This window comes from Morone saxatilis, unplaced genomic scaffold (assembly GCF_004916995.1).
Source record: "Morone saxatilis isolate NCDOM2014 unplaced genomic scaffold, NCSU_SB_2.0 Contig2, whole genome shotgun sequence".
NCBI classification, from domain to species: domain Eukaryota; kingdom Metazoa; phylum Chordata; class Actinopteri; family Moronidae; genus Morone; species Morone saxatilis.
The window spans coordinates 22,627,537-22,654,782 of record NW_023339762.1 but is presented as its reverse complement, the minus strand read 5'-3'; the positions used below and the strand labels follow the sequence as shown (position 1 = coordinate 22,654,782).

The 27,246-nt window shown below is 41.7% G+C and overlaps 3 protein-coding genes across 3 annotated transcripts in view; all 3 read right to left on the bottom strand.

The window, feature by feature from the left end:
* Window positions 1-8,440: 8,440 nt before the first annotated feature.
* mapk12a (mitogen-activated protein kinase 12a) lies at window positions 8,441-13,684 on the bottom strand. Its single transcript, XM_035665853.1, has 13 exons — window positions 13,501-13,684; window positions 13,277-13,403; window positions 12,342-12,471; window positions 12,119-12,177; window positions 11,884-11,995; window positions 11,761-11,790; window positions 11,507-11,554; window positions 11,156-11,270; window positions 10,399-10,470; window positions 10,152-10,231; window positions 9,893-9,971; window positions 9,631-9,804; window positions 8,441-9,480 (listed from the first exon to the last, which is right to left on the bottom strand). Exons 1-13 carry the CDS (start codon window positions 13,508-13,510, stop codon window positions 9,413-9,415), a joined length of 1,104 nt encoding a protein of 367 aa, XP_035521746.1. The 5' UTR covers window positions 13,511-13,684; the 3' UTR covers window positions 8,441-9,412.
* A 404-nt stretch (window positions 13,685-14,088) lies between these two features.
* Window positions 14,089-20,940, bottom strand: selenoo1 (selenoprotein O1). The gene is made up of 9 exons (XM_035664424.1): window positions 20,260-20,940; window positions 19,715-19,918; window positions 19,452-19,629; window positions 18,974-19,104; window positions 18,449-18,726; window positions 18,165-18,330; window positions 16,699-16,884; window positions 16,279-16,435; window positions 14,089-15,613 (listed from the first exon to the last, which is right to left on the bottom strand). Exons 1-9 carry the CDS (start codon window positions 20,811-20,813, stop codon window positions 15,383-15,385), a joined length of 2,085 nt encoding a protein of 694 aa, XP_035520317.1. The 5' UTR covers window positions 20,814-20,940; the 3' UTR covers window positions 14,089-15,382.
* Window positions 20,941-22,403: 1,463 nt separating this feature from the next.
* Window positions 22,404-27,246, bottom strand: part of trabd (TraB domain containing) — a 6,865-nt gene continuing 2,022 nt past the window's right edge. Inside the window, exons 4-10 of the mRNA XM_035664426.1 lie at window positions 26,997-27,163; window positions 26,488-26,628; window positions 25,950-26,060; window positions 25,710-25,849; window positions 24,516-24,688; window positions 23,683-23,779; window positions 22,404-23,550 (exon numbers count right to left, since the gene is read on the bottom strand). Coding sequence (XP_035520319.1) covers window positions 23,379-23,550; window positions 23,683-23,779; window positions 24,516-24,688; window positions 25,710-25,849; window positions 25,950-26,060; window positions 26,488-26,628; window positions 26,997-27,163 — 1,001 coding nt within the window. The 3' untranslated portion in view covers window positions 22,404-23,378. The remainder of the gene's footprint in view (window positions 23,551-23,682; window positions 23,780-24,515; window positions 24,689-25,709; window positions 25,850-25,949; window positions 26,061-26,487; window positions 26,629-26,996; window positions 27,164-27,246) is intronic.

Sequence of the window (27,246 nt, the reverse complement as noted above, 5' to 3'; positions counted from 1 at the left end):
TTTGCCTCTCCAACAATTGTGGATCTCTCTGTTATTTGTTGTTAACGCGGAGGAGGAGGAGGAGGCACCACGGGAGCCGAGAGCGGTCGCAGGTCTGGGACGCGGGGACGCGCTCCGTTGTTAGTGGCGGAGCAGATGTCAGGGCTGGAGTCTCCCGTAATACGATCCATGGGAATGGAAAGGGGGCCGGTCAAGCCTCTGTTTGTGGATGAGGACTGAGGAGGAGGGGTCAAGGAGGAACACCCACTCCTTTCCTCCCTCCTCTCCTTCCTCCAGGCCCCCCCCCCATACAAACAAAAGTGAAGCATGCCTTCCCATTGAACAATTGACTTGCAGAGGAGGATTTCCTCGGTTTCTCATGTGTATTCACACACGCGTCTGTTAATGGTGATTTGCGCCGCTCAGAGGCTCTAAAGTTGTTCTCAGGAAACAGTAGCATGTGGACCGGGATCACCTCACTTCGCATCACTTCATCTCTTGAGTCAACATGACAAAAGACTGAGAATTAATTCAATTCTAAATGATTTCCTGTGACTGAAAGGAGTAGCACAGTTTGGGGAATACGCTGACTGTGGGTTATTATTATAGTTGGGTGAGAAAGATTGATACCTCTTTATACTAATATGGTCAATAAAAAGCTACAGCCAGGCCTGTGCTAAGATAAGCTAACCGGGCTAGTGGTAGCCAGAAATACTCATGGGGTGGCAAGAGGATGATATGGAGACTTTAAGGGGCGGCAGAAATATATACTTATTTTATTGTAAACAATAATATATTAATATTTAAACAGCCAAGCCCAAAATGAAGACATTTTAAATCAAAAACATTATATTATTGTGGCATATTTGTAAAGCATTGAATATCAAAAGCTGGCAAATCTGTAGACATTTAAATTAATCCAAATTAATGTGTTAAATTTGACTACATCTGACACCAAGCTGGGGTGGCCACTAGCCACGCATTCTTGGCAGCTGTCACCCAATGGCACCCCTCTGGATCTGCCCCTGGTAGGTAGCAGCTTCTGATTTACCCTATAGACATGAAAAATGCTATTACTCTTCTCATCTAACTCTCAACAAGAAAGCAAATAAGTATATTTCCCAAAAATGTTGAACTATTTGTAAAAAATAAGTTAATTTGGGCTAAAACAGATTTGAAATAATTGAAGCGTCTAACAAGCCAGTTTGTCACTTTATAATGTTATGGTGGTAGATTAATTAATCAGGTTTATTAGCGGTTTAGCAGTCCACCATAACCCATTACATTCAGTCTGACAGGGAGAGTTAGAGGCCACCAGAGTGTAATGTATTTTAACCACATCATCACTGGTCTGTTATGGAGTAGCTACGGGGGCAGGGGTCACCCCACAGCATTCTTGATAAACATCCTGTCACTTTCTAACCTTGCACATCTGCCATACACACCTTCCTCTCTCATCTGTCAGCTTCATTTTTTTTTTCCGCGGGAGAGCATCCACTCCAGCAGGCAGACCTCTTTGTGAAACATGGCTCAGTTCAGCCAAAGACTGCAGCCCACGTGAGCAGACAGACCAGCCCTGGAGGGATAGTTTTTTATCAAACTCTTTTACCACATCATTTCCTTTGCTTTCACTCCCCTTGGGTCATGTCAGTAGAGTTTGCTTACAAAGCAATTACGTGATCAGTGTTGTGCCATGTAATAGTATCCTTTATACTTATTATAAAGAAGAAAAACATGACTTCTGCTGTGGTTATTTATAGAGCAACCAGATACCAGCATCCTGTCATGAGAGCAGGATTTATAAACAAGCGCAAGAGCCATAAACATGAGTACTGTTGGAACAAAAAGAAACTGAGAATGACAGAAAGAAAACAAAATCATACTTTTATTAAGTTGCGGTGTCTAGATTAAGAACTATGTCTGGTTTGGTATCTTCCCCTCCTGCCCACGTGGACAGACATGAGGTAGCGAGGCTGGGACTGGAGCCCAGTCCCTGTGCTCTCACCACAGCACTCACTGGCATCTCTGAGAAAACAGCTATAAAACAGAAAATATCCCCAACACAGATGTTGACATTCCTCACCACCATCAAACCCCCCCTGGAAAAAAGGGGTCTATTCTATTCTCTGCCATACCACTGATGCATGTGCGTCTGCAAGAGTTTCCTTAATTCAACAGGGATGGGTTTTAGTGAGGAAAAAATGTGATGGTTTCTGTTTCGCCCAGTAAGGCCGTGCAACTGAAAGCAATCATCAGGCCTAAACACATCAAGCTGGGGAGACTCAGAAGATTTTGAAGGCTTATATAACCGACTTTAGGGGCTTTGACTTCTGGGTACGTTTTCATCCACCATTGTGCGATAATGCCTGTTTATTTTTCAGCCTTTACCAAGGCTGTGTGTTTCGCCTCATTCAACGGCGAGACCAGAGGAAAATAATTTATCATTTTAGTCGCAGGGGAAACACAATAGAAGCAATCTGACATTTACTCAGCTTGTAGGTAAGTAATTGAAATCTGGATAACATTAGGTATTATATTGTAACACGCTATTATGTAAGGTTACAAGGTAGGAACTTTATAGAAAACGCCTGTTTATTTTTCTAATCTTTTCCTTATTTTCTGCCCCTGTTCACTTCCTGCTCCTTCTGCACGGCATTTCGGCTTCCCTCTAACCTTGACCCAGCCGCAGAAGCAGCTCTCCTCGATACAAAAAGGGAAACGCAGGCTCTGTGGTATATTGTGACCTTTCACCTCAGAGCCCGGTCCTAACCATGATTCAGCCCGAGCCCTTGTCTTGCCTGGTTTATCGCCCGTAGTGAAGGATAACATTAGGGAAGCTGGTCAGGCTGTTATGCAATTTTTCTGATGCTTTCAACCTTATGGTGAGCTCACCTGCAAGGAATCATAAAGACACACACAGTATGAACATGGGCCTCTGGTTTTCCTTATGATAAGATAAGATCAACTATATTAATCCCACGCCTGGAAAAAGAAACTGAGCATACGGACGGACAGCAGAGAAGTGGATTATACAAACAACGTGTTTGAGAAATTCCTGTGGGTGTTTTGATACTTTTTTTTCCAGCATGAAAGCTTGTCACCATTGGAATCCATTTTAACAGAATGAATTCAAGCTGCTATTTTCTGTCTGTGAGGAAAGCATTTAACAGCCACCTTTCAAACCCACAGGGGGTGAGAGCTTGATACTCAAAAGATAGAATTTAGGTGGAGCACCAGTTTTAGAGCATTCACAGCCTTATATAGTGTGCTTTTGGCACCACGTTTACTGTTTTGTGATCGCTTTCTTAATGGAAAATATGTAGACTGCAGAGGTCTAGAATTAGTGAAATTTGTCCTACGAAAGCAAATGGAAGGACTAACAGAAACTCCAAATTACTGTAAATAAGTAAACAAAATCTTCAGAAGCCCCTGTAAGTAATGAAAGATAGGACAGAGGGAGATCTCATTTAATTTGTTTTATAAATATTTAAATATATCGTCCTTGTATTGACACATATATGTGTCTAATTGGTTTTTCTGCCAAAAAAATTATAATTTTCAAATTAAAAATCGACCCGTTCTACCTTATTAAAACATGCAGAATCTATGAATATGCAAATTGTGCTTATTTCTGAAGTGTTCCTGCTGGACACAAGATCACACTTGTATAAGCTGCATAATGGACCAGGATTGACTTTAATTTATGACTTTCAATGAGCAAAGACAAACCTTTCCAGCTTTCTAACTTTCAACAGATGAGTATGAAAACCTCCTTCTAGTGTCAAAGTCTGCACATACAAGCTCAAATATTCAAATGTAGGAACAAGAAGAAACCATGTTTTTGACTGAGGGGGGAGTTTAACCTCATTTAACTGCTTTAAAGGTAAAAAAAAGTTTAAATCTTAATTTTCCTCTCAATCTTAATATCTGCCACCTTGCATATAGAAGTACCATACCAGTGTATTTCTGTGTTTTAGCTAGTTTACTACAAATTGTGTACAGTCAAAGGTTTAATTTCCACTGTAGGTGGAGATATGCCCCCTCACATTTCAGTACCTTTTATCCCATACTTTTACAGTTTGAGTCTGATTTACTCACTAAAAACTCCATAAACTGTCCTTTTTTACTTGTCAAAAAACGTTGATCTGCTCACCTGATTTGCCTTCAGTTATTACCCTGTAAGTTTTATGAGCAGCAGTGGGTGATTTGTGGACAGTTTTTGCCTGAGGTTAGAAGAAGATTTGCAGGAAAGATTTAGAACTAAGAAAAAGTACTTCCACCTCATCTGCATGTTTTGAAAAAAAAAGTTGAATCCATATTTATTTATTTTTTTACAGTTGATATTTCATAAAAACAGAGTAGCATCAAAATCACAAAGAGATAAGATGGAAATACAACATTATCTATTATAAGTATCAGGTCTCTATTAGGGAAACTAAACATGATTTTAATTAGGTTGAGTTCACTGATAATATATTATTTCATATAGTTTTTGTTTTGCTAGCTTTATTATGGAAAACACAATAACCAGAAATGGCATCTTCTGTCTTCTTTTTATCGAAGACGCTCTGACTGAAAGATGAAACTTGCTTACAATAGTTCATCTATAATCTTATATTATATATGATATAGTCTCTTATATCGTCTATATCATCTTATATTTTGTTATTGTAATATGTGGGCAGAAAGGCAAATTCCAACAACAATTATTGATGAGGTGAAACAATCCCATACATTTGGAAGTTTCTTGCATAAAAAAGGTTGCAGTTCAGCAGCGAAAGTCCAAGATGGAGAAGCTACCCAGCAGCACCTGAACAACTATGCTGATCATAAAATGACATTTTTGACAAAATGATAAGAATTACATATTGTTGCTGGAACTCTTAATAATAATAAGGTAGCTGTAACTGACCCCTTGTAGCCTCCAACTTGGTTCAGCAGCTGGCTCCTATCACTCCTTTGGGCCAGAGGGGTTTGAGTGCTCTTCGATGCTGAATTGCCTCTTTGAACGTGACACACCACAACCCCACACATCAACACATCGCAGATGGACATAAAGTTGTCCTGGGAGAGGGATCGCAATCTGTGGCATGCACTCTTTGCGCTGCATATTCCACACAAGTCTTCAAACAGGGGGTGGATGGCTAATGAATGAGCTAATGTAAACTAAACTGCCCACCCAACCGCTGAGATAGACTCTCCCTCGGGCCCTCTGCATCTCTTTCTGTCTTTCCATTCATCTCCGCTTCCTTTCCTTTCATCCGCCCGTCTTTTCTTGCCTGTTTGTTCATTCCTCTCTTCTTCCCATATCTTATTATTACTTCCTAAACCTCCCAATTTACATCCTTTTCTTACCCACCCAAGTTCTGGTGCCCTCACAGCTCAGAGAGGTGGAGAATCCTCCTCAAAGTTAACATTGGGCTCACTAGCTCCATGTGAGCCTGTGGAATTTCCTATGTAGTTTGCCTGGCAGGTCCCTCTCTCCTCCTAAAGGAACCCCCAGACACGTGTGCTTCTGTATACATGTCACAAAGATCGGGGCAGAGATAGAGGAGGCTCGGGCACGTGTAAAGACAGAAAAAGGTTTGAGGGGAGAAGGGTGAGCAAGCTAGACAGAAAAGGGGGCTGAAAACCCTCAGCTACAGTATGCATGGGCCACGTGAATCACTTTATTGGGACTACTTGACCTCCACACACATGCACCCACCCCCCGAGCCTTGTACACACACAAACAAAAACTGCGCCAGACACACAAATAAAATAATACTGTGGCTGGATTGCTATAAACACAAGTATTCATTCACTAAAGCAAACAAACAGAAAACATTTTAACATGCCAAGCTTGGGAAATGATTAAGCAGCATTTCCTCTCTTTTAAATGTGGAAAATATTCTTTGAACTGGACTCATTAAAAGCTGTCAGTGTGTGTGCAATCTCAAAAATGTGACTAAATCCATATTTGGATGCACAATTAAACAGCCGTTCCTTCTCGCCTGTGCTAAAAATGTTTCTGCCCTCATCCAGAATATCTGTCTTTTTAACAACGTCCATGACATATGTAACCCTGTATGAGGAAACACAGACATCTGTAAACTCGCCACAGAGCAGCAGCAGCAGCAACACAGATCCAAACTGACGTCTGGAACTAAGCAAACAGTCACATGGTGAACATCACATACACATAAATACCCTGCTATGTAAAAATATAAATCTGTGTAAAGCCTACAAACAGACATAGACAAGGACATTCAGCAAGTTGACATATTTCCACTCTCTCCTCCTGGTAAAACTCCAATCAATTTATCACAGCTGAGCCCTTGAATCTGTTTATTTGATCTCCAGCAAGGACATGACAACCCAAATTATTTGGAGAATAAACACTATCAGTGATGATGCTCTGTCGTCGTGATTCATTTCAATTAAAACTAATGAGCTGATTTTGCTCTTACAGTGACAGTGTTGGCTCTTATTTATCCAATCGGAGTTCCTACTGTGAGACAAATGAGACAAACTGAAAAGTTTCCAAGCTCATCCCGGTTAAAAAAAAAAAAAAGAAGAAGCTCAATCTTGTCTACACAGGAACCAAAATTAACTCTGTGCAGGATGAAGCATTTCAGCAAAGACAGTGTTGATCCTCTCGCCATGGTGAGATTCACAGTGATGTGCCTCCCCCAGACACATAAAATAAACACAGTTACAATTGACATTCCACTTAAGAAAGAGTGACCCAGGTCAGATCAGTGTTTGGGCATCGCTGCCATTCCACATACTCCCTCCTGAGTCTGTCTAAAGTGTAAGGATGTGTGTGTGTGTGTGTGTGTGTGTGTGTGCAACTGTGCATGCCAGGCGTATCTGTGTGTACACACACGTGAACTCAAAGTGTGTGTGTCTTAGAAAATATGCTGCTTGAATCCAACGTGCTCTGAAAATAAACCGCAGGGTCAAGAAACAAGACAGAGAGAGGGAGTCCGTCAATGTGTAGCTGTGCGTTGGAGAGGAGGGGTTGTGGGGTGAAAAAAAATGTGCTTTCCCCTCTGTTTTCCTGTCTTCAGCGGGAACAGAACTCGTTGACTTTTCGGTGAACTATCCACTGTGCCTGTATCATGGGGAGGACACAACACGCACCCAGGGTTTGGTTTGGAGGAGCTCAAGCCCAGGAAGGAAGCTCGCCCTTGGGGTAGTTGCCCTTGGGAGTCAAGGATCTGGAGGTCACTCAAGACAAGCCTGTTAAATTCAACACCCACCAATAGAGAATGTATGTGGAGGAATGAGCAGAATCTTAAAGCAAACAGGCATTCTGCAAGAATGTTTAAACATTTATTACACAAAGTCATCAATCATATCGAACACAAAAATAAGGTTGTCAGTGTTAACTGTAAAACTATAAATTACTGAAACAACTACGATGACAGCTCATCCCTGACAGGTTTAATCTTCTGAAAGAGAATAACAGACAGGGTCTGTGGTTCTTTGAGCTAAATGATAACATGGTCCAGTGCTCATGATGACAGATATGTTTATTTTATTATGTTAATGATGACCATGTTTACCATCTTAGTTTAGCACAAAGTTAAAAGTTAAAAAATTATCATTAGTTTTGCAGGTATTTGGTCATAAACCAAGTATTAGGCAAATTAAGATAATAGCATCCTTTATTAATTAAAATTAAAAATGTATCCTGCACTAGAAGAAAACACTGGGGGTGACCAAAAAATTTGAACACGCCAGACAAGGATCCATTGTGATAGGATACTGGACCATGAATGTCTGTATGAAATGTTGTGCCAATCCAGACAAGTAGACTTATATATTTCACTGGATAATTAAAAGCTTATATCTGCTCATGGTGCCAGATGAGAAGTCAGAGGATCACAAAAGCCATTAGGATTCATCCTCTGGTGTATCTTAATATCTGTAGTAAGTTCCATGAAAATCCATCCAATATCTGTCAAGATATTTCAGTCTGTGGTGGACCAACCAACATGACCTTCTCAAGAGCGACATGCAGCCTGGTCATGGCTTGTTTACTTGCTGCCACCTAGTGTTATTTTATGTAAACAACACAAAAGTGAAATGCCCCCATCTTGGATATTAATATGAAACGTGCAATATTGTCATTTAAAAGGCCAGTTTAAAACATATAAGCCACTTTATGGATTAACACAGTGTGGGCTCAGAAACTACAAGTTTTAGCAGAAATCCTGTGGGAAAAACAGGAAACAGAATCCTTTTAATAAAGCCCTTTTTGATTGTTTTGTTCCATTTCCTTCATGTAATCCTGTTTTCTTTTTAAAGCCCATATGTGAAAATACTAACAAAAACAGGTATGAAAAAATGTGTATCATACTTCAGTATTTAGAAGATGCAGCACTACAACTTTCGTACAATATATAAAATCCACCCTGTTTAACCCTAAACAGACGTGAGAGAACTAAAAAAAAAACAACACATCATTTTCAAAGAGAATCTTTAATGAAAAATGCACGAGTGGTTGAAGAAACATTAATTCACAAAATCATCATAGTCAATGTGTTTTGTGCTACTTTCTTTAAAAAAAAAAAAAAACATAATGGAACATGTAGCATTTGTTTTTGGTATGAAATCAGAATGTGAATGTTTGTGCACAACCTGCTAGGATGGATCTCGAATGATTAGCAGTATTTTTGTTATGTTGTTCTCTTAAGGCCACTGGGAGGAATAACGAGGTCAGAGCAGACATGTAACACACACACACACACACACACACACATATTCACAAGGACATCCCATTGATCAAATGTCTTTTAAGGACATGTAGTCGCTACAGGGGATGCTACATCACAAAATAATATATTACAAAAAAAAATACTGTCAATCAAAGTAATTCTCAGTATTTTAAATTGAGCTCTATTTGTTGCATCATGTACTGTCCTGGATCTGTAACCTTTAAATTATGCTTATACCACTGATAGAAATGACATTCAAATCCTTATTAAACAATGAATTTAACCAGGATCCGTGAATAATTTCTGTATTAGTTTGACTACAATATTTCTGTCTTCTCTTTCTTGATTTGTATTTGATAGCAACTGGTAGGTAGTGATACAACACAACTCCTACAACGTACATGTACAACTTGGATAAGTAACTCAAGTATTCCAACCCATAACTCCTTGATGACTTAGTTACTCATCAAACAAAGTTATGACCTGTTGTACAGCAACTGAGCCAGCATCCTCAGCACTGTAGGACATGCTGAAAATGTTTGATGCTAGAGTCAGGAAGCAAGCTGGAAGCTCCAAAACACAGCATCTTGCACTTATAAGAGAATTGTGAACTGGATCCATGGGCATTCATTAAGCCTTGTGATAAAAGAGTTTTCCCAGTTGGGGTCAAGAGAAAAGACTTGTTAGTTTGTTGTGGTCCACGGGCTGCATAACCAACTCTTTGTGTCTCACAGTGAGGTTTCCTTGGATTCTGGCACAACTGGTTGGAAAGTCAAGATCTCTGTGAAGGTGTGACCTAAAGAGAGAAGAACAGCAGGACACTAATCAATAAAACACGACAGCTCATATTGTCTTCCTCCTTTCCCCTTCATCCTTCACTGATCTTATTTTTGCTTCTTTGCTTTGCTTCCTAATCAACCTCACAGCTCCTCCCTTTCATCCTTACGTTTCCACTGGTTAAGGGGCAGGTCTGTGTTGTCTAGTGAGTGGTCGTACGGCTGCGCTTCTGTCTCCTCCTCTGGGTCTCTGAACTCGGAGAAGTACGGCAGCGTGAGAGCCTCTGCAGCGCTTACCCTGCTCTCCGGATCCAGCAGCAACATGCGCTCCAGCACAGACACAGCTGAGGAAAGAGTGGAAACAGGAAATCAAATCAGAGTTTCACCTTCAAACTGATAATAGATTAAATTAAAAGGCTGAGCACATCTTACCCTGTGGTTCAGTGGTGGAAAACACCTTCTGTAGGTCTTTCTTTTCCACCTTTGGAAGACTTTTGATGTAGCTTTTGGCCTAAGAGACACAAATTATTACCATATTAGGACTGTGTGAGTGTAAGGTGTGCATGTTTATCTGTACATAAACTTAAAGATGCACACAATGATTTTTCCAAATTGTAGTCCAGAGGATTTGGGAGCATGTTTAGGTGCTACAACAAAATTATGGAGATTTAAGTTCTTGCTGTGAACTCACTTCCTCGGATTCTAGTTTTGTTATAAATTCCTGAGTCGGTGTTCCTGTGGTCTTCATGATCTCAGTCAGCTGATCTAGGTCTGAGGACCAGGGGTCAAGGGTCAAATGTGTCACATACACAGGGACATTTTTTCAAACAATTCCGGAGGAAAAATGGTTAAATGCTGCAATGATTTTGCAAAAAAAGTTTTTAGCTCTAGGAATGTCTGTAAGGTGTCAGTGGAGGGTCAGAGAGGTAGAAGGATACGGTCGCTGCCTTTAAAAAGAGGTTTTCCTTGCAGCATCTCTGCCATGATGCAGCCCACAGACCAAATGTCCACTGAGAAAGAAAGAGAAAACAAGACGTTTCAGACTTTCTGTTTCTGTTGCTGTAGCCCAGTGATCAGCAGCAAAAACTAGATGCATTACAGCAAAGCGCGTCCAAACTAAGGTATGGTGTTAAGAGATCACCATCTAGTGGATAACACTTATTATTGCCATCAGGTTCAACCAAACAAGATGTGATTTGAACACCACATCCTACTACAATGACAACGAAAATCTAACTGAACATTGTTTGAAAAATGTATTTGTAGGACCATTTTACAGTAATGAGGTGTATTTACAATGCAGTGGAGTTTTTAGCTGCTGTCTAGACTCGCCATTCTCACTCAGAAAACTGTTGCAGAAGAGGAATAAATACTAATTTATCAACTAACTATAGCTTCAATAGACCAGAATGTGTTGCAAGCACAAGACATGTGCATGAAAGCTACTAAAACAACAAGACTCTGCCTGTTCACTGGAGGTTGTAAAGGTCATTCGGTGAAACATAGTAAATCACTCGCAGAAGCAAAAGCAGAAGCACTAAGTTGAGGCCAAGTGAGTACACTCAAACAACTAATACATGCTACACCATAAAGTTACTTGAGGATTCGGTGCTAATGGGGAGCACTGAACATGATACAGTGATGAAAGATGATGGTGTGAGAGTGGGTTTTTTCCTTTAATTAGCTCTTCATTACCAGTCTGAGTGTAGTGCATCCAGCTCAGGATGACCTCTGGGGCTCTGTACCAGCGAGTCACCACGTACCCCGTCATCTCGGTGTCAGTCTGCCGTGCCAAACCAAAGTCCAAGATCTGACGGAACATGAAATGAAACACAGTGGAATTAGAAACACAAAAAGTACGTCTTACTCATACTGAGGTACCAGGTGTGGTAATAAGACTTTAGGGAAATTCTGGGTAATGCATTGACGGTTTTACAGTTACAGACTGTCCACTGATAAATTGTAACTCCATAAATTAAACATGTAGATATGAAGACACATGCTGCCTTGTGTTTGTTTGGGTTATGAGGGTGTACATATGTGTACCTTGAGCTCGCAGTCTTGGTTGATGGCGAGATTTCCTGGTTTGAGATCCTGCCAAAATTGATATGAAAAGACTATGACGATATATGAAGCAAGAGGAAAAGAAGAATCCAGCCATAACAGCGTAATAAAATGGGGAGGGTATAAGTTTGTACAGGAAACACCAACTCCCTGAACAATTTGAGTAACAATATATGAACACAATCTTTATCTCACACATACAGGGTGGAAACACACACATATAAAAGACAACTTACTCTGTGAATTATACCAGCAGAATGAATATACTGTAATAAAAGAATACAACAGGGATTTAATCAACAGAACAATCAAGTGGTAATAAATTATCCACAGCGTATGATCAAAGTAGAGTTCTCCACCTTAAGCCCTTTGAGCATCTGATAAACCAAATACTGAATTTTTTCTTCCGACAGCCTCTGCAGCTTCATCAGTTTCCCCAGATCCGTCCCCATGAACGGCATCACCAGATAACTTGAGGAAGATGGAAACATTATGAGTTGGATACATTTCAACTCGACGTGAAAAATGTTTGACAAAAGCTTTGTGCACAGGTAAGTTATAGGTTAATATAGCACAGCATAAAAATGCACTTACAAGTCGTGGAATATGTCCAGGGAGAGGGCAGAAGTAAACACATCTAATAGGCCAATCACCTGCAGACAGAAATATACACTGTATTACACGAGTGGAAATCATCTTCTGTCCTTTTGGTTGATTTTTTTGATTTTATAAGGATTGCTGTCATGATTACTGTAAAATTGCACTCATGTAAATAGAAATACAGTCCTTCCTATGTACTGATTATGCCGTATCTCACATTTTCATGCTTCATGTGCTTCAGAAGCCTCAGCTCCCTGTAGGCTCGCTTGGCGAAGAGCTCCGACTGGAAAGGCCTGTAGAGCTTCTTGATGGCCACTTTAGTTCCTATTCTGGAGTCCACTGCCGAGCTGAGGGCAAGAATATACCAGCCGGTGTGAAAGAAAATACACAGCAACTGTATTCCAAAGAACATCACCTGATCTGTGACATGGCCAGTATGAGGAAATAACCAAATCTGAAAACTTCTTTGTAATGGGGGGCCGGGAAAGGATCCCCCATCCTCTGATCTGAGTATGCATCTGAAGATTTATCTACCTTCTGATCAAGAATGTTATCATCACACACACTTACACCTTCACACACACACACACACACACCCTCTACTATCATTTCCCCTCATCTGGCTGTAGTGATCTGGCTGTAGCAGGCGGCTCCATCTCCAGCCTGTACCCGAACACATATTTTCGGAGTTGTTCATGCGTTATTAAGCTGCATTGAGTCCGTCGGAGCAGTTTAGTAGCCGCCCACAGAGTTAATCATTGATAACAAAGGGGGCCGCATGCGTCGAGACGCACAAAGGTGCTAGAAAAGCTGCTTGTCACTGTCGTGTATCAATAAACTTGGGTGAGCGCACCCATTTCACCCAGAACCACCCCCCTGCGCTCCACATAATTCAACAATGTAAGAAACGAGTAAAGATGACAGGGTGATTGTGGTGAAGCGACGGTCGGTGCAAGTGTCTCCATCATATAAGGAAGTGAAGCAGCATGTGTTCGGCGGAGCGCAGATACTTTTTCTTTTGTTCGGCTGTGGCACAGTGCGACTGCCTGTATGGCACCATCTGTTCCGCCGCTTTCTTTGTTACCGCGCTCCACATAAACCAGCAGTGCGTTCGGGGTTACAGCTTCATCCAGTTAGGCAGAGTTCACTTACCATACCGTCCCGTACGCTCCAGTCCCCACCTGCCTCAGATCCCGGTACCGCTCCGGTACTTCCCATGAGGTTTTGTTGACTTCTTGGCGGTAATAGCCGGGTCTGACTCGCTTAGACATCCTATTTTCTAAAAAAAAATCAAATAAGTCGTCTCGAAGAGGTTCTTCTTTGGTTGTTTTGTCTCTTACGTCGCTACACACCCATTGTCCCACCTATGCACTCACCCTCGATCATTGCGCAGCTCTGCGTGTCAGCCGCTCAGGGCGCACCCTGAGGTCACCAAAAGCCACTCCCGAGTCCTGCTGGAGGACTACAATTAAAAGGTGAATAGGAGACTGGAATGTAAGTAATACGACACTGGGCTGACAGCATTACTTAAAAACTGCGTTGGGAGGTGCGCACTCAACCTGAAAGTCGGCAAATCTGGCCAGGTTTAATGGCAACATTCATGGATACACTCATCAGTGCTGTGCCCCAATGTTCAGGAGTAGAAGCTTGAGACTTGCTGGGACACGATATAAGGGACGCCCTGGGGTGTAGACACACAGCTACGTGGGTAAACAGTTTCATGCCTCCAGGAAACAGAACAAGGAAATCACAATAATATAAATGAAGTAGAAATGACTGTCTGTGTAGGCATTTATTAAAAGTTTAAATGTTTGCCTCTAACTGTATAGAGTAATTTCATGTGAAGGTAATTTAAATGTTATGTAACACAGAAAAAAAAAAGAACATGGAGTTCCTAAAATGAGAAGACAGGTATGGCAGGTATGCATTTGGTGCAAAGTAAAAAATAAAAAAAAAAGACACAATTTCTAGTGACTGCTCAGTTTATTGGAACTGAAGAAGACCTCAAGCATATTAATTCATATTTATTAAGGAAAATATAACTCATACATAATCTAATTTCATGTCAATTTCTGTCATTTTTGTGTGGAAGTCCAGCTTTAGTGGTCTGATTGTGATAAACAAATCTTGAAATAATTTCTCAAACCAACAAAATGATTCTGGTTAAAATAGAGCAAGATATAATCAGTGCTCATTAACTGTGGTGAAGATTTGTTTTTTTCCCCTTTCAAAAAACCCATGCCTGATAGCATCACATCTGTGGCACAATCTACAATAAACTTCCCCAAATACATTTGTATGGTTCTGACTAAAACGGACAAATATAACACGCAGTTCCCATTTTTCCTTCGCTGGATCCACTGTTATTTTGTTCTGTAGTTTCGTGTCTATGCTCACTGAACATATTAAGTAGCAAAAAAGGTAAGTTATCTGTGCCTATAAAGTGATGCTATAACAGTGGTAAAAGGCAATGTTTTCTATTACAGGTCAACATATTGTGCGTGTTTATCTACTGCGGCTTATTGAATCGAGTTTCACTTTCACCCACATGCATGCCCCAAAACATAAAAATATCTCTATATCTCTCTATCTCTCTCTCTCTCTCACGCAAACACCCACACACACATCATATTATTTGGTATATGTTGAGCTGACACCCCACAGTTTGTCAGAGTCAGACACGTCACAGTAGGACTTGTTGTCTGAGTCGTCATTAACAGCCGGCCAAACACCAAGCGGACAGGGAAAGAGCTGACTTTGTTGGATGTTTTTTTTCTGCTGTCTTTTGTTGTGTGCCTGATATCTTTCATACACTGCATTATTCTTTGCATTCGGGGAGCATCCACCAAAATCCCACCCCGTCACCATTGTTTTATAGAGGACCTAGCCAGCCCCTCATCTTTCAAATTCAGTCACTTCTAAAAGTAAAAGCACACTGTAACATCCTGCTTGAAACCATGAAAGAAAATAATCACATCAAAGCCATTTACTGGGATATATGATAAGCTTAAAAGCTTTTCACCAGATAGTGTTGGCATATTGTAACTATATGTATTTGCAACACAAAACTCAACTCATTCCCAGTCTGCTTTGATTAACATCGGTAGCCTGTGGGGTATCAAACCTCATGCTAACTTCCCTGATGCTGCCTGCCAAAGTAATAGAGAGTTGCACAGTGACTGGAAGAAAGGGGGGGGGGGTAAAATCGATTAACTCTCTGATCACTTTAGACAGGAAAGCAAACAATCAAGGAAGCTATTACGAAGATCATGTGACACAGATTTCATTGGCCCAAGCTGGGGGCTTGCTGTCATAAGGAACAGGAGTTCTGGCTGTAGATGTAGATGTAGATGTAGATGCCTGCTGTTGCTCCTCTCCCTCATCCCTCTCTCCCTGTTCAGTGGCCTCGCCTCCGCCCACCCATGCAGGGAGCTCCAGACCTGGCTGCGAAGAGAAAGGCTTCTCCAGAACCTTGAGGACCCGCTGGACCTGCAGCACAGAGGAAGTGAGAGCAGGTAAACACCCTGAAAGTGAAACACTAAAGGCTAAAGTGAGCAACAGGGAACTGAGTGTAATTTAAGTGCTTTCTAATCATCATCTTGCTGCTTTGACATCACTCTTAATGCAAAAATTGAGTGCTGTAGAAACGCTTTTTCCGGTAACATTTTAATTCATTTTCTGACTCAGATGCAGTGACTGAAATGGGTTAACCCACTTCTGATTTTTGTCCATATGAGTACCATTACTTCTTATTCAGTACTGCCACCTCTGGTGAGCATGGCCACTGAGATCGAGGAGGTATGGACCTCAGTATCGCGCCCCCCACCCCCTTTTATTGGTATACAATAAAAGTTGGAAATATTGGAAATAATTGCCTAAATATAACTTTGATGTGTACCCCTTGGTCTCAATCTAAACACAGGTATCTTAACACTAAGAAAACATTACTGAAAACGTTCCAAGGGTTAGGGTTATGTTGTGCTAAATTATGCAGAATTAGGGTACAAGCCCCTTTTTGGTCCATTTCAGGCACTGATCAGATGCACAGCAGTCTAAACTAAAACAAAAGGTGGGGTAAACCAACATTAAATTGTATGAAAGTATAAGGTATTCAAACTAAATGACCAGAGCATCCCACTGGATCCAAGCCTGACCTCAGAGAAGTCTCCAGTCTCAGCAGCCTCAATTGCATTCTGGGCAATGTAGTTCCTGAGTATCACGCGAGGGTTGGTGCTGTCCATAACCCTCACCCTCTCCTCCTGCACAGCCTGCACATCGCTCTGGCCTTCCAGCTCCCGAGCCAGACGCTTCCTGTGGCAGTGATAACACAAAACACTTAAGTCAGAGAGTAACAGAGCAATGGCAGACTCAACACACCATTTCCTCCTCTTTCTCACTGCCCGCCCCCTTTATCAGTCACACTTCCACCCATCACCATCCACCCAAAAAGTCTCTTATCCGGCCCACGCAGTTCCTCCACCCTCTATTCTTGTTTTACATGCCAACTGTGTTTCTTTCTCAGATATCTGGCCTGTCTCCCTCCATCCACCTATTCATCCCACCCCAAATCTCACCTATAGCGTGTGATCCAGCAGCTCCACTCCTCTGCCTGTTTGATTTTCAGCTCTTCCTGGCTGGTCTCCATCAGGTCTTTCAGTTTGCTGAGTCTGTCTAACTGCCTCGCAATTGTCGTCCTGTCTGAGATCATCTGGAACAGCGCTGGGTTGCTCTGTGCCATAGAGAGCAGCATCGCCAGCTCACTGTCGACAGCAAACAGAGATCATAACAGTTATAATCTTTATTGGCATGTTGGAGAAAGCAAAGCACCAGTGCTGCCAGCGCGAGCGATTCCGGATTTATGAGGCAACAAGATGAACAAAACAAAGACATGATTATCTTTATGCACCGTTCTGTTCCACTGACAATGTTTACAGACACTCAGTAAAGAAGTTAGGCAGGAAATCGTTGTTGTTTAAATGTGTTATTCATACAACTACATCAGCTTTTGTCAGTGATCACAATTTTCCCTCTGTGGCTTCCAAAAAAGACCACTCATAATCGGCAGCCTTTCACACAGTAACTAATAATTTTTCTATTCTTGCAAAAACAAACACCAATTTTGTCCTATGGGTGGTGCTAAAAGATAGGACATCAGCACATCACATGCCCTGTAAAGCATGTATTATATCATGGGCATCTTAACGTACCTCTTTTGTTCATCATATGTACAATTTTAACTTTTTCTGGAAACATCACACCAATTTTTATCTTAATTTTCTCGTTTTCAAGATACTGCATTTTGTCAAGTGTTGGGACATCACTCATTGGTTTGTGGTGTAAAGTTTTGAAGGTTCGAGTTTGGTGTTACAGTCATTGCCATGTTGGTTTTTTGCAGCCAGCAGCGGTGATGTACTGCAAGTTGAGCTGTGCTCAGTGGCTGAGCTTGGTTTTACACTCCTCCACCGTAGGCAACCACGGCCGTTCAGCTGGTCACACCAGTTACCAATACGTTCTTGTATTACAGATAAACAGTACACTAAAATATGTTTAAGATATTAGGCGAGATATAGGCAATGCAGCAACATCATTTTGATTAATATTTGATCGGCAGAACCTAGTTTGAGAGTTTGATCACAGTTTTTTGTGCAGTGTGCTGGACGGACTCACTGAGAATGACTTGTCAATCACAAGGTAGCTACACTTTAAAGCGTATCCTGCTTTACTTTCTATTTTACTCTAAATGGGACCATAATTTACAAAATTTTAACAAGACTTGAAACTAGCGATTAAGACCATAAACTCATTAGGAAACTATTAACTGAGGTAATAGATCTAATGAGAAGTAGAATTAGTTCCCCATAAAACCTTGTCTATGGTAACACATTAAGTTAAGTAATTCAGTTTTTCTAACAGCATGTACTTTTTCTTCCTAATCTCTCGCCCCAAAAAGTTTCATTTTTACGTGTAATTTTTGTAATGGCATGAAATAGACAAAAACATAGTGTGTTAGTACTGTATGCAGCATGCTTGGCTAGCTCACCGTGGATCCATAGTGGGTTTGTTGGCGGCCTTGAGCTCCTCTAAGTTGGCACACTGCTCCAGCAGGAGGTCTGCAGCTTTCTTGACATCCTCTTCTTCCTCACTTTCTCCCGCAATGGGACAAGAAATCTGACTCAAGCTGCGGAAGGTGTTGGTGAAGTCAGCGCCTGCAGGAGGGGGGACAGAAAAAGTTACAATAATGGTGTGATTCATGTTTTATATGCAGCAGTACTGTATGTGTAAACTGTATTCTCAAACTCTATCCCTCTCACATTCCCATCCCACCTGTGTTGTGCATGGTCTGCAGCAGCTCAGTGATTAGGATCTCGTCCTCAGGCTCGTCCTTCTTCAGTAAGCCCAGCTTCTTCCTCATGTTCTCAAGGTAGAAGCCGTTATACAGATCCAGGTACTCGTCCATGACGGCTTCAGCCCGGTCCGGTGGCAGCTCTGGGGCCAGAGCCTCTGCTAGCTTCACCAGATTCCACCTGCAGATAGCTGGCTGGGCCTGGTAGGAGTATCGGCCGGAGTTGTCGGAGGCATTGCAAATGAAGTCCGGGTCGAACCTGAGAGGGAGCAGGAAAGTAGTTTTCAATAGCCTGACCAGTGATGGAGACTTCATACCCACAACCTGTTTATTGTGATTATTTATTTGTATAGCATAAACAAATGCCACACACGAAAACAGTTATAGCCTAAACTAATCTGCAATGCCCGTCCCTAGCTGGAAGTCTAAAATATTAAAATACAGTGTTAATTCTGCTGTAGCAAAACAAGAAGGCTCTTTTGTCAATCCCACCCATTGTGTCTGACCTGTCCATAAAGCCATATGGACCATAGTCCAGCGTGAGTCCCAGGATGCTCATGTTGTCCGTGTTCAGAACTCCATGGCAGAAACCGACACACTGCCACTGAGCCACAAGTCGAGCCGTACGGAGCATCACCTGCAGACAGGGACAAGACAGTGATCTTACCTTATTGTATCTGAATCGCAGTGCAACTCTCGGGATGCATGGATGATGTGATTGGTTACTAATTAGATGAGGTAAATGTCAAAAGTCTGCATCCGAGGTTTAATGTCTGGTTAACATCTTAATCTCATATTGAACAGAGGGCACAGTGACTCAGCACATTCAGCCACTGAATCTACAGCAGCTTAACAGGATAAGAGGATCCGAATGTTCTTGGCTTCAAACTGTAACATTAGGCCTCGATTTGGCTATTCCCCTGTTTCATTGGCTGAGTTTGTATGTTGACGGGTGGGAAGTGAGTGTCACTCATGTGCTCTGACCTCTCTGAAGAAAGCCACGTTCCTTTCCACCCTATCGGGGTAATTCTGCTGGATCTCGGGGTAAAACATCTCAATGACGTAATCCATCATCTGACCTCGGATCTCATCGCGTCCGTAGCTGGGCCCCCGGCGGCCCGTGTGCTCGTCTGTCTCCTTGAAGATCTCAAAGGATCCAAACCTGCTCAGAGAGTGCACAGCTAAGACAAACAACTCTTATGTACACATCTGGAGAAGCGCAGGGATCCTTGATACTGTGCGCTCACCGGAGGAAGGTGGGGGCAATACGGAGGACCACAGAGCATCTCTCGTGGCGAGGGTGGCCGCTGTAGTACACATCTCGTATGACCCTGCTGTCAGAGGTCACGACGGAGCCTGCTCTGGTGGTGGGCACACCCAGGAAGTACATCACCTCGCTGCACAGGAACTCTCTTATACTGGAGCGCAGGACCTTACGGCCATCAGCTTGCCTGTGGAGGACAGAATAAAGACAGATCATACAAAGAAAGGTACATTTTCCTGATGATAGAAGATGATTTGCCTTTATTAATCCCTAATGAGGAAGTTTTTTTGTATGCATTTAGAGTTATGTCACATCTCAACTGTGTCAAAGATAAAAAAATGCTAGATTCTATGTAGAGCTTTTAAATTAAAGGGGAATTCAAGTACTTTCCCATGGTTTCACATCTCTGGTGCATTTCATAAAAACAGTTAAAAGAGTTGACAGTGAGTACAAACTAAGGCCCACCTGTCTCTACTAACACTAACACATGCAAAAGAATCTTGCACACAAATCAGCAACCTCTTGTACCTGGAATAAGGAGTCAGTCCAGCTCCTTTCACCTGAATCTCCCACCGGCCGCTCGGGTTTTCCCGCAGTAGTTCGGGATCTCGACCGGGTGGCACTTTCACCTCCCCGAGGTAACAAGCCGCCCCGTCGCCCAGCTGTCCGGCGAACTGACCGAACTGGTGGCCGCAGTAGCAGTGAGCGGCGGGCTCGGATCCAGGCATAAGTTTAGATCCGCTGAGATACTCTGGCCCGAGGGGATCGATCATCACCTCCTCCCCGCTGAGCCCCAGCAGCGCCAGGGCTTCGTGCGACACCGCCACGAACCGAGGCTTGGTCAGCGGCTGCGGCTTCACCCGGGAGAAACACGCACCTTTCACCTGCCGCACCCCCGGCTCCTCCGACGAGTCCAGGGGAAGCTTTCTGAGGGCGACGTTGTCAAAGTCGAGCCGCTCCAGCGGGGAACGACTCATCGACAGACCCATGTCGTCCATCCCGACCGAACCGAGGAGTCTGATCACGGACACACCGGGGAGGACGATGCGACACGGCCCCAGCCGATGCGCTAAATAAGCCATCCAACCAAAGCCATCTGCCCAATTAGAGCCGCTGGCGCAGTTGTAATAGAAAGGTCGCTAGTCATGCTTTCATAATCCTGCAAAGTACAGCGGATGTTTGTTTCCGAGGCGGGCGGTGTTACATTATTATTCGTCCGACCGGAAATAAGCAGTAAAGGCTTAATTACTTTGGCAGAAAGTCAAATAAATGTGAAACTAAGATAAGGGTTAGCCAATAATGTGCTCATTGTTTGTTTGAATCATTATAAATACACAGCTGCGTCATTTTAATACAATAAAGTAGCAGGATACTGGTCCGTAGGAAACCTGTGACTGGGTGATGTAATGTACTGCAACAGGTTTTGCAAGTTTTGAGGCAGAAACACTTTACTTAAAATGTTTTAATAATTCATTACAGAAGTTAGGATTTTAATGTTTGGTTTGCTAACAATGACAATATCACACAAGGGTTTTGGGGGGGGGGGGGGGGACACATTTTTACAACAAATACAGGAATTCATACAGTTTTCTCTTGGCAATTCTCAAACATACAATAGATTCAACCGTTGGAAATTATGTGGGAAGGGACACTGTATTATACTGTTGAGGGACACAGAGGTATGACTACATCTTTTCTCCACTTTCCCAATATACTTATCTCGTAAAAGAGCATTATTTTACCAATTGGAAGACTTGGACTTACTTGCTAAGGTTATCTGAGTTTATGTGTCAGATGAAATGGCACTGCGTCATTCAATAAAGTCTCGAATTAGGTCAGAAAATGACCTCCTTCTATATCTCTTATAAATACATCTACATAGTTTGACTACTGTACATTAAATCACTTAAAATTAAAATTGGGAAATACCTGGAAATGTATGTATTTTTATATATAGCCTTGCAATAATATAATATCAATATCAACAAATTGGATTTATTGGGACATTTCCCAAACAACAAAGCTCCACGGATGTCATGTAGCCAATTTTTACACATGCAATTAGAAGCTTTGTACTGTGGACACAGGTCAATGCCTCAGCAGATCGAGGCAATCTGAGGGTCAAAGGCAGCAGTGATAGCAGTGTAAGGCTTGACCTCCCAACTCTGACCAACCTAAACTGTCACCTTCCTTCACAGTAGTCAAAAACAAGTCCATAAGAAACTTCACTGAGAAATCATTATGGTCAAATTCAAATCTTAAACTTGAGAGAAACTAATTTAAATTTTTTTATCATCTCGATACCCATTTCACAATCAAACTGGTGAAATGACAATGCATATATCGTAAAAGTACAAACAGCTGGTGCGCTGAATGACAGATGTTCCCATGTGGCGGTTTTTAGAGATTTCTGTACAAGATGCATATTTTTGTGTCAAGTATGTTCCCCTTACTCAGAGATGGAGCCAGTTCAAGCTAAAATGTGAAGATGCCTCATAGTGGAGGTACAATCGAATCGAATAAATACAAATTATTAATGCTTTGCTCACCCTGAGGCACATTTAAGCCTGCCCTGCATCAGGTCTCTGTTGAATGTATAAGTGATCATAAAAAGAAGGGGCTATGGTACCGTTTCAATTGAAACCCAGACAACACACACTGGAGGATCTATATTCGGGGCAGCAGTATTTATAAAATAATCATATAATTACATAGAGACAGAATTTTAGAAACTTGCATTGACCGTTTGGTTGTAGTATGTGTAAGATGCATATAACACATTTTTCCTCATTCCATTTAGTTCACCATTAGCCCTTACCGCTGCAATGTGAGGCACTTGTCTGTTGATGTGGGCAGGACTGCGCACACTGGAAATAAGTCAATTTTGTCTTTTGCTAATCGTGTAGTTTTGAAGAATTTTAAATTGCAGAAGAAAGAACAGAAAATAATAGTCAGCCTTTCAATTCAGACGTCACTATATCCACCAACTATAACAACTGAAGGTTTTTATAGAGTTCCCACACTATATTTTTGTAATTTGTTCATTATAGTTATGACTGACTTGATGTTCTACTTTCTTTTCCCTTCCCATTGGCTGCATGTACAGTACCAGGCTCAACCAGTCTCTTATAAACTGCTGGACTTGAAATGGGCCATTAACCAGAAATACTGGTTGGTAGCAGAAAAGGACGAAGGACTAAGGAAACAGAGTTAAAAAAGTGTGCATCTTGGAAGAGGCTCGGTCATTTCAGGGCAGCTGACTGAAGATAACTGATGATACTTGTCAAATAAAAGCTCTGTAAGTCATTTAAAAAGGAATGGTGGGGGGGAAATATATTCAAAAGGAATTATTGGCATTTGTAAACCAAAATGCAGGATTTGCACAAAATAAGAAAAGAAGAAGAAGAAAAAAAAAAAGAGTACTGTCATGGTTTCTTTGGCAGTACAGCCCTGCTGTGTCTACAGGGACACCTCAATACAAGGTTGGAGGCTCTTAACTCTCTGAGGTCCTCGTTAGTTCATAGTGTGGGCTGGTGACACCTTTCCTCCAGCCTCACCTCTGGGTTGATTAAGGCCATTGGTGATAGATGCATTGTTTAAATAGATCAACTGTCGGGTCATTGATGGCTTAGGGAGGACCGGTGGGGTCAAGCAGGGGGTGGCCGCAGAGTCTCCAGTAAAGACTGGACTCCAGGTAAAGTCAGCAGGGTTCGGCCTAAACTCCCTCCAGCACGGTAGCAAGCGTATCCCAGCATTCCCATCATCACACCCTTTAGGACCGTGCGCAACACCCAGCCAAAGCGCGAGGGAGGTGCAACACTGAGGGAAAGACAAAGACAGACTTAGCAACCGTGGAGATGTCAAGACACAGTTATAATACGTTTATAGTATGTGTATATATATATATAGTTAAAGTACATCTGTAATTGCGTCAAAACAAAACAAACATACCTCATGATTTCGCTAATGTTGAGCTGCTTCTCCCAGTTTTTTTCTATGCCAGGGACATGACCCATCCCTACAACTCCTACCACCACAGCAGGCACTTCTACAGAAGAGTATAACATGTTCTGTTACATAAACAGTCTACAGTTCTACAACCACATACTCTTTATATTTCTATCACTATATATGAAACCACAGATTAACGCTCAACTTCAAAAATATTTTCTATATAAACAAGCCCTGAATGTCTGGATTCCCCCTGTTTTGACAGTACATAAATGATCCAGAACAAAATGCACTACTGAGAAAGTACAATATGATTCACAGAGAATGAAATCCGGTGGTCTCACCATAAACACAAAATGTACTTTTAAGTAAGACAGTGAAAATATGTCCCAATATTTCTGTGACATATAGTTTTAAACCTTTTTACATACAACATGACTAAGCATTTCTACTAACAGTCTGTAGCAGTTAAACCACGTTGTCATTGGTTGGTTGATTACGCAACAATTCAGTAGCAAATTTGATGATAGATATACTGCACACATGAGGTTTAAGTGTCCTGTTAGAGAAAAATCTATATCAAGCAAGGGTATGTCTTTCTGACAATACATTTAAAATACAATAAAATTCAAACGATATGACTAAATTCTAACAAGTAATGTATTTGTAGAACAACAAAATGAAATAAAACACTATTTTATGATGTGTTTGTGAATGAAGCCATGTATCAACCCATATACTGTATATATACACACACACACACGGCAAACAGGAAAGAATAGGACAAATAAGAACGATGTGATTACTAACTTATTGAACAGTGTAATACATACTCTGGGCATCAGGGGGGGCCTCCACACAGCGTGTAGCCTGGCGGAGCGAGTGTGTGAGGTAGACGTCTCTTTCAGCCACAATGGTCTGGTGGAGAGTGGGAAACTCGCCGATCATCTCCGACATGGCCTGCTCCAGCAAGTCCTTCTGTTTGCACTTCTCTACGTCCTCTTTACTAAAACATGACACACAGTCCAACACAGTTGCAGGTTAGGAAGGAGAAGACTTTAGTTTTCTGCTCGCACAGTAATTTGGTTATGCACAGCTGTATACGGCCTATACTAAAGAAAGAGGAACAAACAGCCGGATACATTTTTTCTTTTTTAGGGCATCCACTATTAAAAGTCTTTATAAAACAAAGCTTATTCTTAAATATGTATTATTTATTTAAGTTAAAATTAGTCATTTTTACTGGCCTTTAATGTTATTTGAAGACTTTAACAGGATTTCTAACCTGTTACATTAAATTCAAAGCATCCAGCCCTGAATTAGGGCTGGCTAACCTTAACAGCAATTTTAAAGCTCAATCTAAAAGATCTCAGAAGACAGACACACAATCATGTTATTCAGAAAGCTTCCAGTCAGATCTCACAGATACCGGCAGTCTAAGAAATTGGCAGAGTTGCATGTGCTATGGAAAATATGTGTGGGCGCACGTTCCCTAGTTCTAAACAGAACACACAGATAGACAGATAGCCATGATGCTCACACAAATACTGTAGCTGCATTTTGTTACAAATTGCTCAAAGCAAGCTCTAGCAGTGACATTTAAACTCCCTCTTAAAAACATTTGCTTATCCACATATCCACAAAATGGAAACCTCTGAAGAGAGAACATTAAACTGTACGTTCAGAACCCATTCAGTTCTAACCCATGTGGTGGGCACAGTAATCCGTCAGCCATAAACACTTCCCACTGAATGAAGATCCTTTTAACGACCTCCCTTTTTAAAAACAGTTTCCCCCTCAAATTTAGTAATATCTTCATTTTTGGGTAAGTTGTGTAGAGATAAACGGTATCAGGATGAGGGCACACCAATCATGCGGACATCTTTAGGACATCTAAATTTCAGAATCAAGTGCACAATACAGAACATCTATGTTCTTTCTTAAACAGTGTCTAATAATAAATATTGAGAAAAACAGTCTCACGACGCTGTATGGTATGACAAAAAGTGACTAAGGTGAGCTTATACCTGATTGGGTCAGACAGAAAGCAAAGACCCCATGCCAGGCGGGCCTTCTGCCACAGAGTTAGAGCAGCAATGGCCCTCTTGAATGTAACAGGGATCGGCCTGTCGCCAAGGTGGAATTTACAGAACGGCACCCGTCCCGCCTGTGTGGACGGTAAAAAATTCCAAGATTAAAAAAAGAGAATAAAATAGACACAAAAACATAAAACTATTGCTTAAAAACTTCTTTTGTGAGTGTTTTACCTCTTTGAAGGCCTCCCTAAACTCTCCTCCAGGAGCCATGCCCAGCTGCTGCGTGATGTGAGCTGAGACTTTGAGCAGGAGAATCTGCATCAGGCCAGACATCAACCCATTCTGACAAACACAGAGGGCAGAAATAAGCATTCACAAAAACACAGATTTCCCCCTCAGTGGCCATTCTTTGAATTATAGTTATAGCTTTGAAAAACTAAGAAGAGAAAACACAACAAGTGCTGAACAGACTAGAAGCTCTTCACCGACACTTAATCCTGTTTATGCATCATATATCAGAGATATTTATTTATTCATTAACAATGAGGGTAGGATAATAGGATAGGAGCTGTTTCAAATTCCAGTACACCATTACTGCCTTATTCAGATATACAGTATACAAGAGCACTGTCTTTGTTTTATTGTTACTCTTTCTAACGCTTTCAATTCCTCTATTTCTCTTTCCATTCCCTCCTTCATCTATTTTATTGTCTCTTGTGTTTTTTCACACTACGACTATTGTTAATTCCCATCATTCTGAAATCCTGACCTGTTTGATGGCCTGCTGAACCTTATCCAGGTTGATGTCTTTGGCTTCTCTCAGCAGTGTATTCTCGTCCATCTTCAGCATAGACACCCTGTACTGGCACAGCTCCACCACCACCACGTCTGGCTGCACAGCACGGATTATCTGTGTGAGGGAGAAAATGGGTATGTAAGACAAGAGACAGAGACAGAAGAGCATAAGAGGGTGAGAGAGAGACAAAAGGCAAATGAGCAGTGAAGGAGGAAGAAAAGACAAAAAAAAAAAAAATCCATGTGGAAAAAGAAAGAACATTATGCTTGGTAAAATAGGAATGCCAACCTAATTACAGGATATACAAACAGGCCAACTAATCATCACTTCAAGGTGCTACTCTACAGCACTTATATAATACTCCATATTCACAGAATTACTCCATTATTTCACTGACGATTAACAGCATATCACATTTTTAAAAAGGGTGTAAGTGGTATAGAGTACTGTACAAATCCTGTTGTAAGTTCTCATTGGCTCACCGTGGCCACGTCCTTTTTGCTGCTGTCACTGAAGTGGGCCGTGCCCACCAGGTATAGGAGGCTGCCATCAGGGGCAGTAAGACAGGACACTGTCTCTGGGAGCTCAGGGGCCGGCTGGCGGCGCTGGGCTCGCAGCTGCCAAAGCATCTCCATTGCTTCACTGTCCGCTACACAGGAGACAGTTATTAAAAAGGTCAGAAAATTCAATTCAATTCAGTTTTGTTTCTATAGCGCCAATTCATAACAGAAG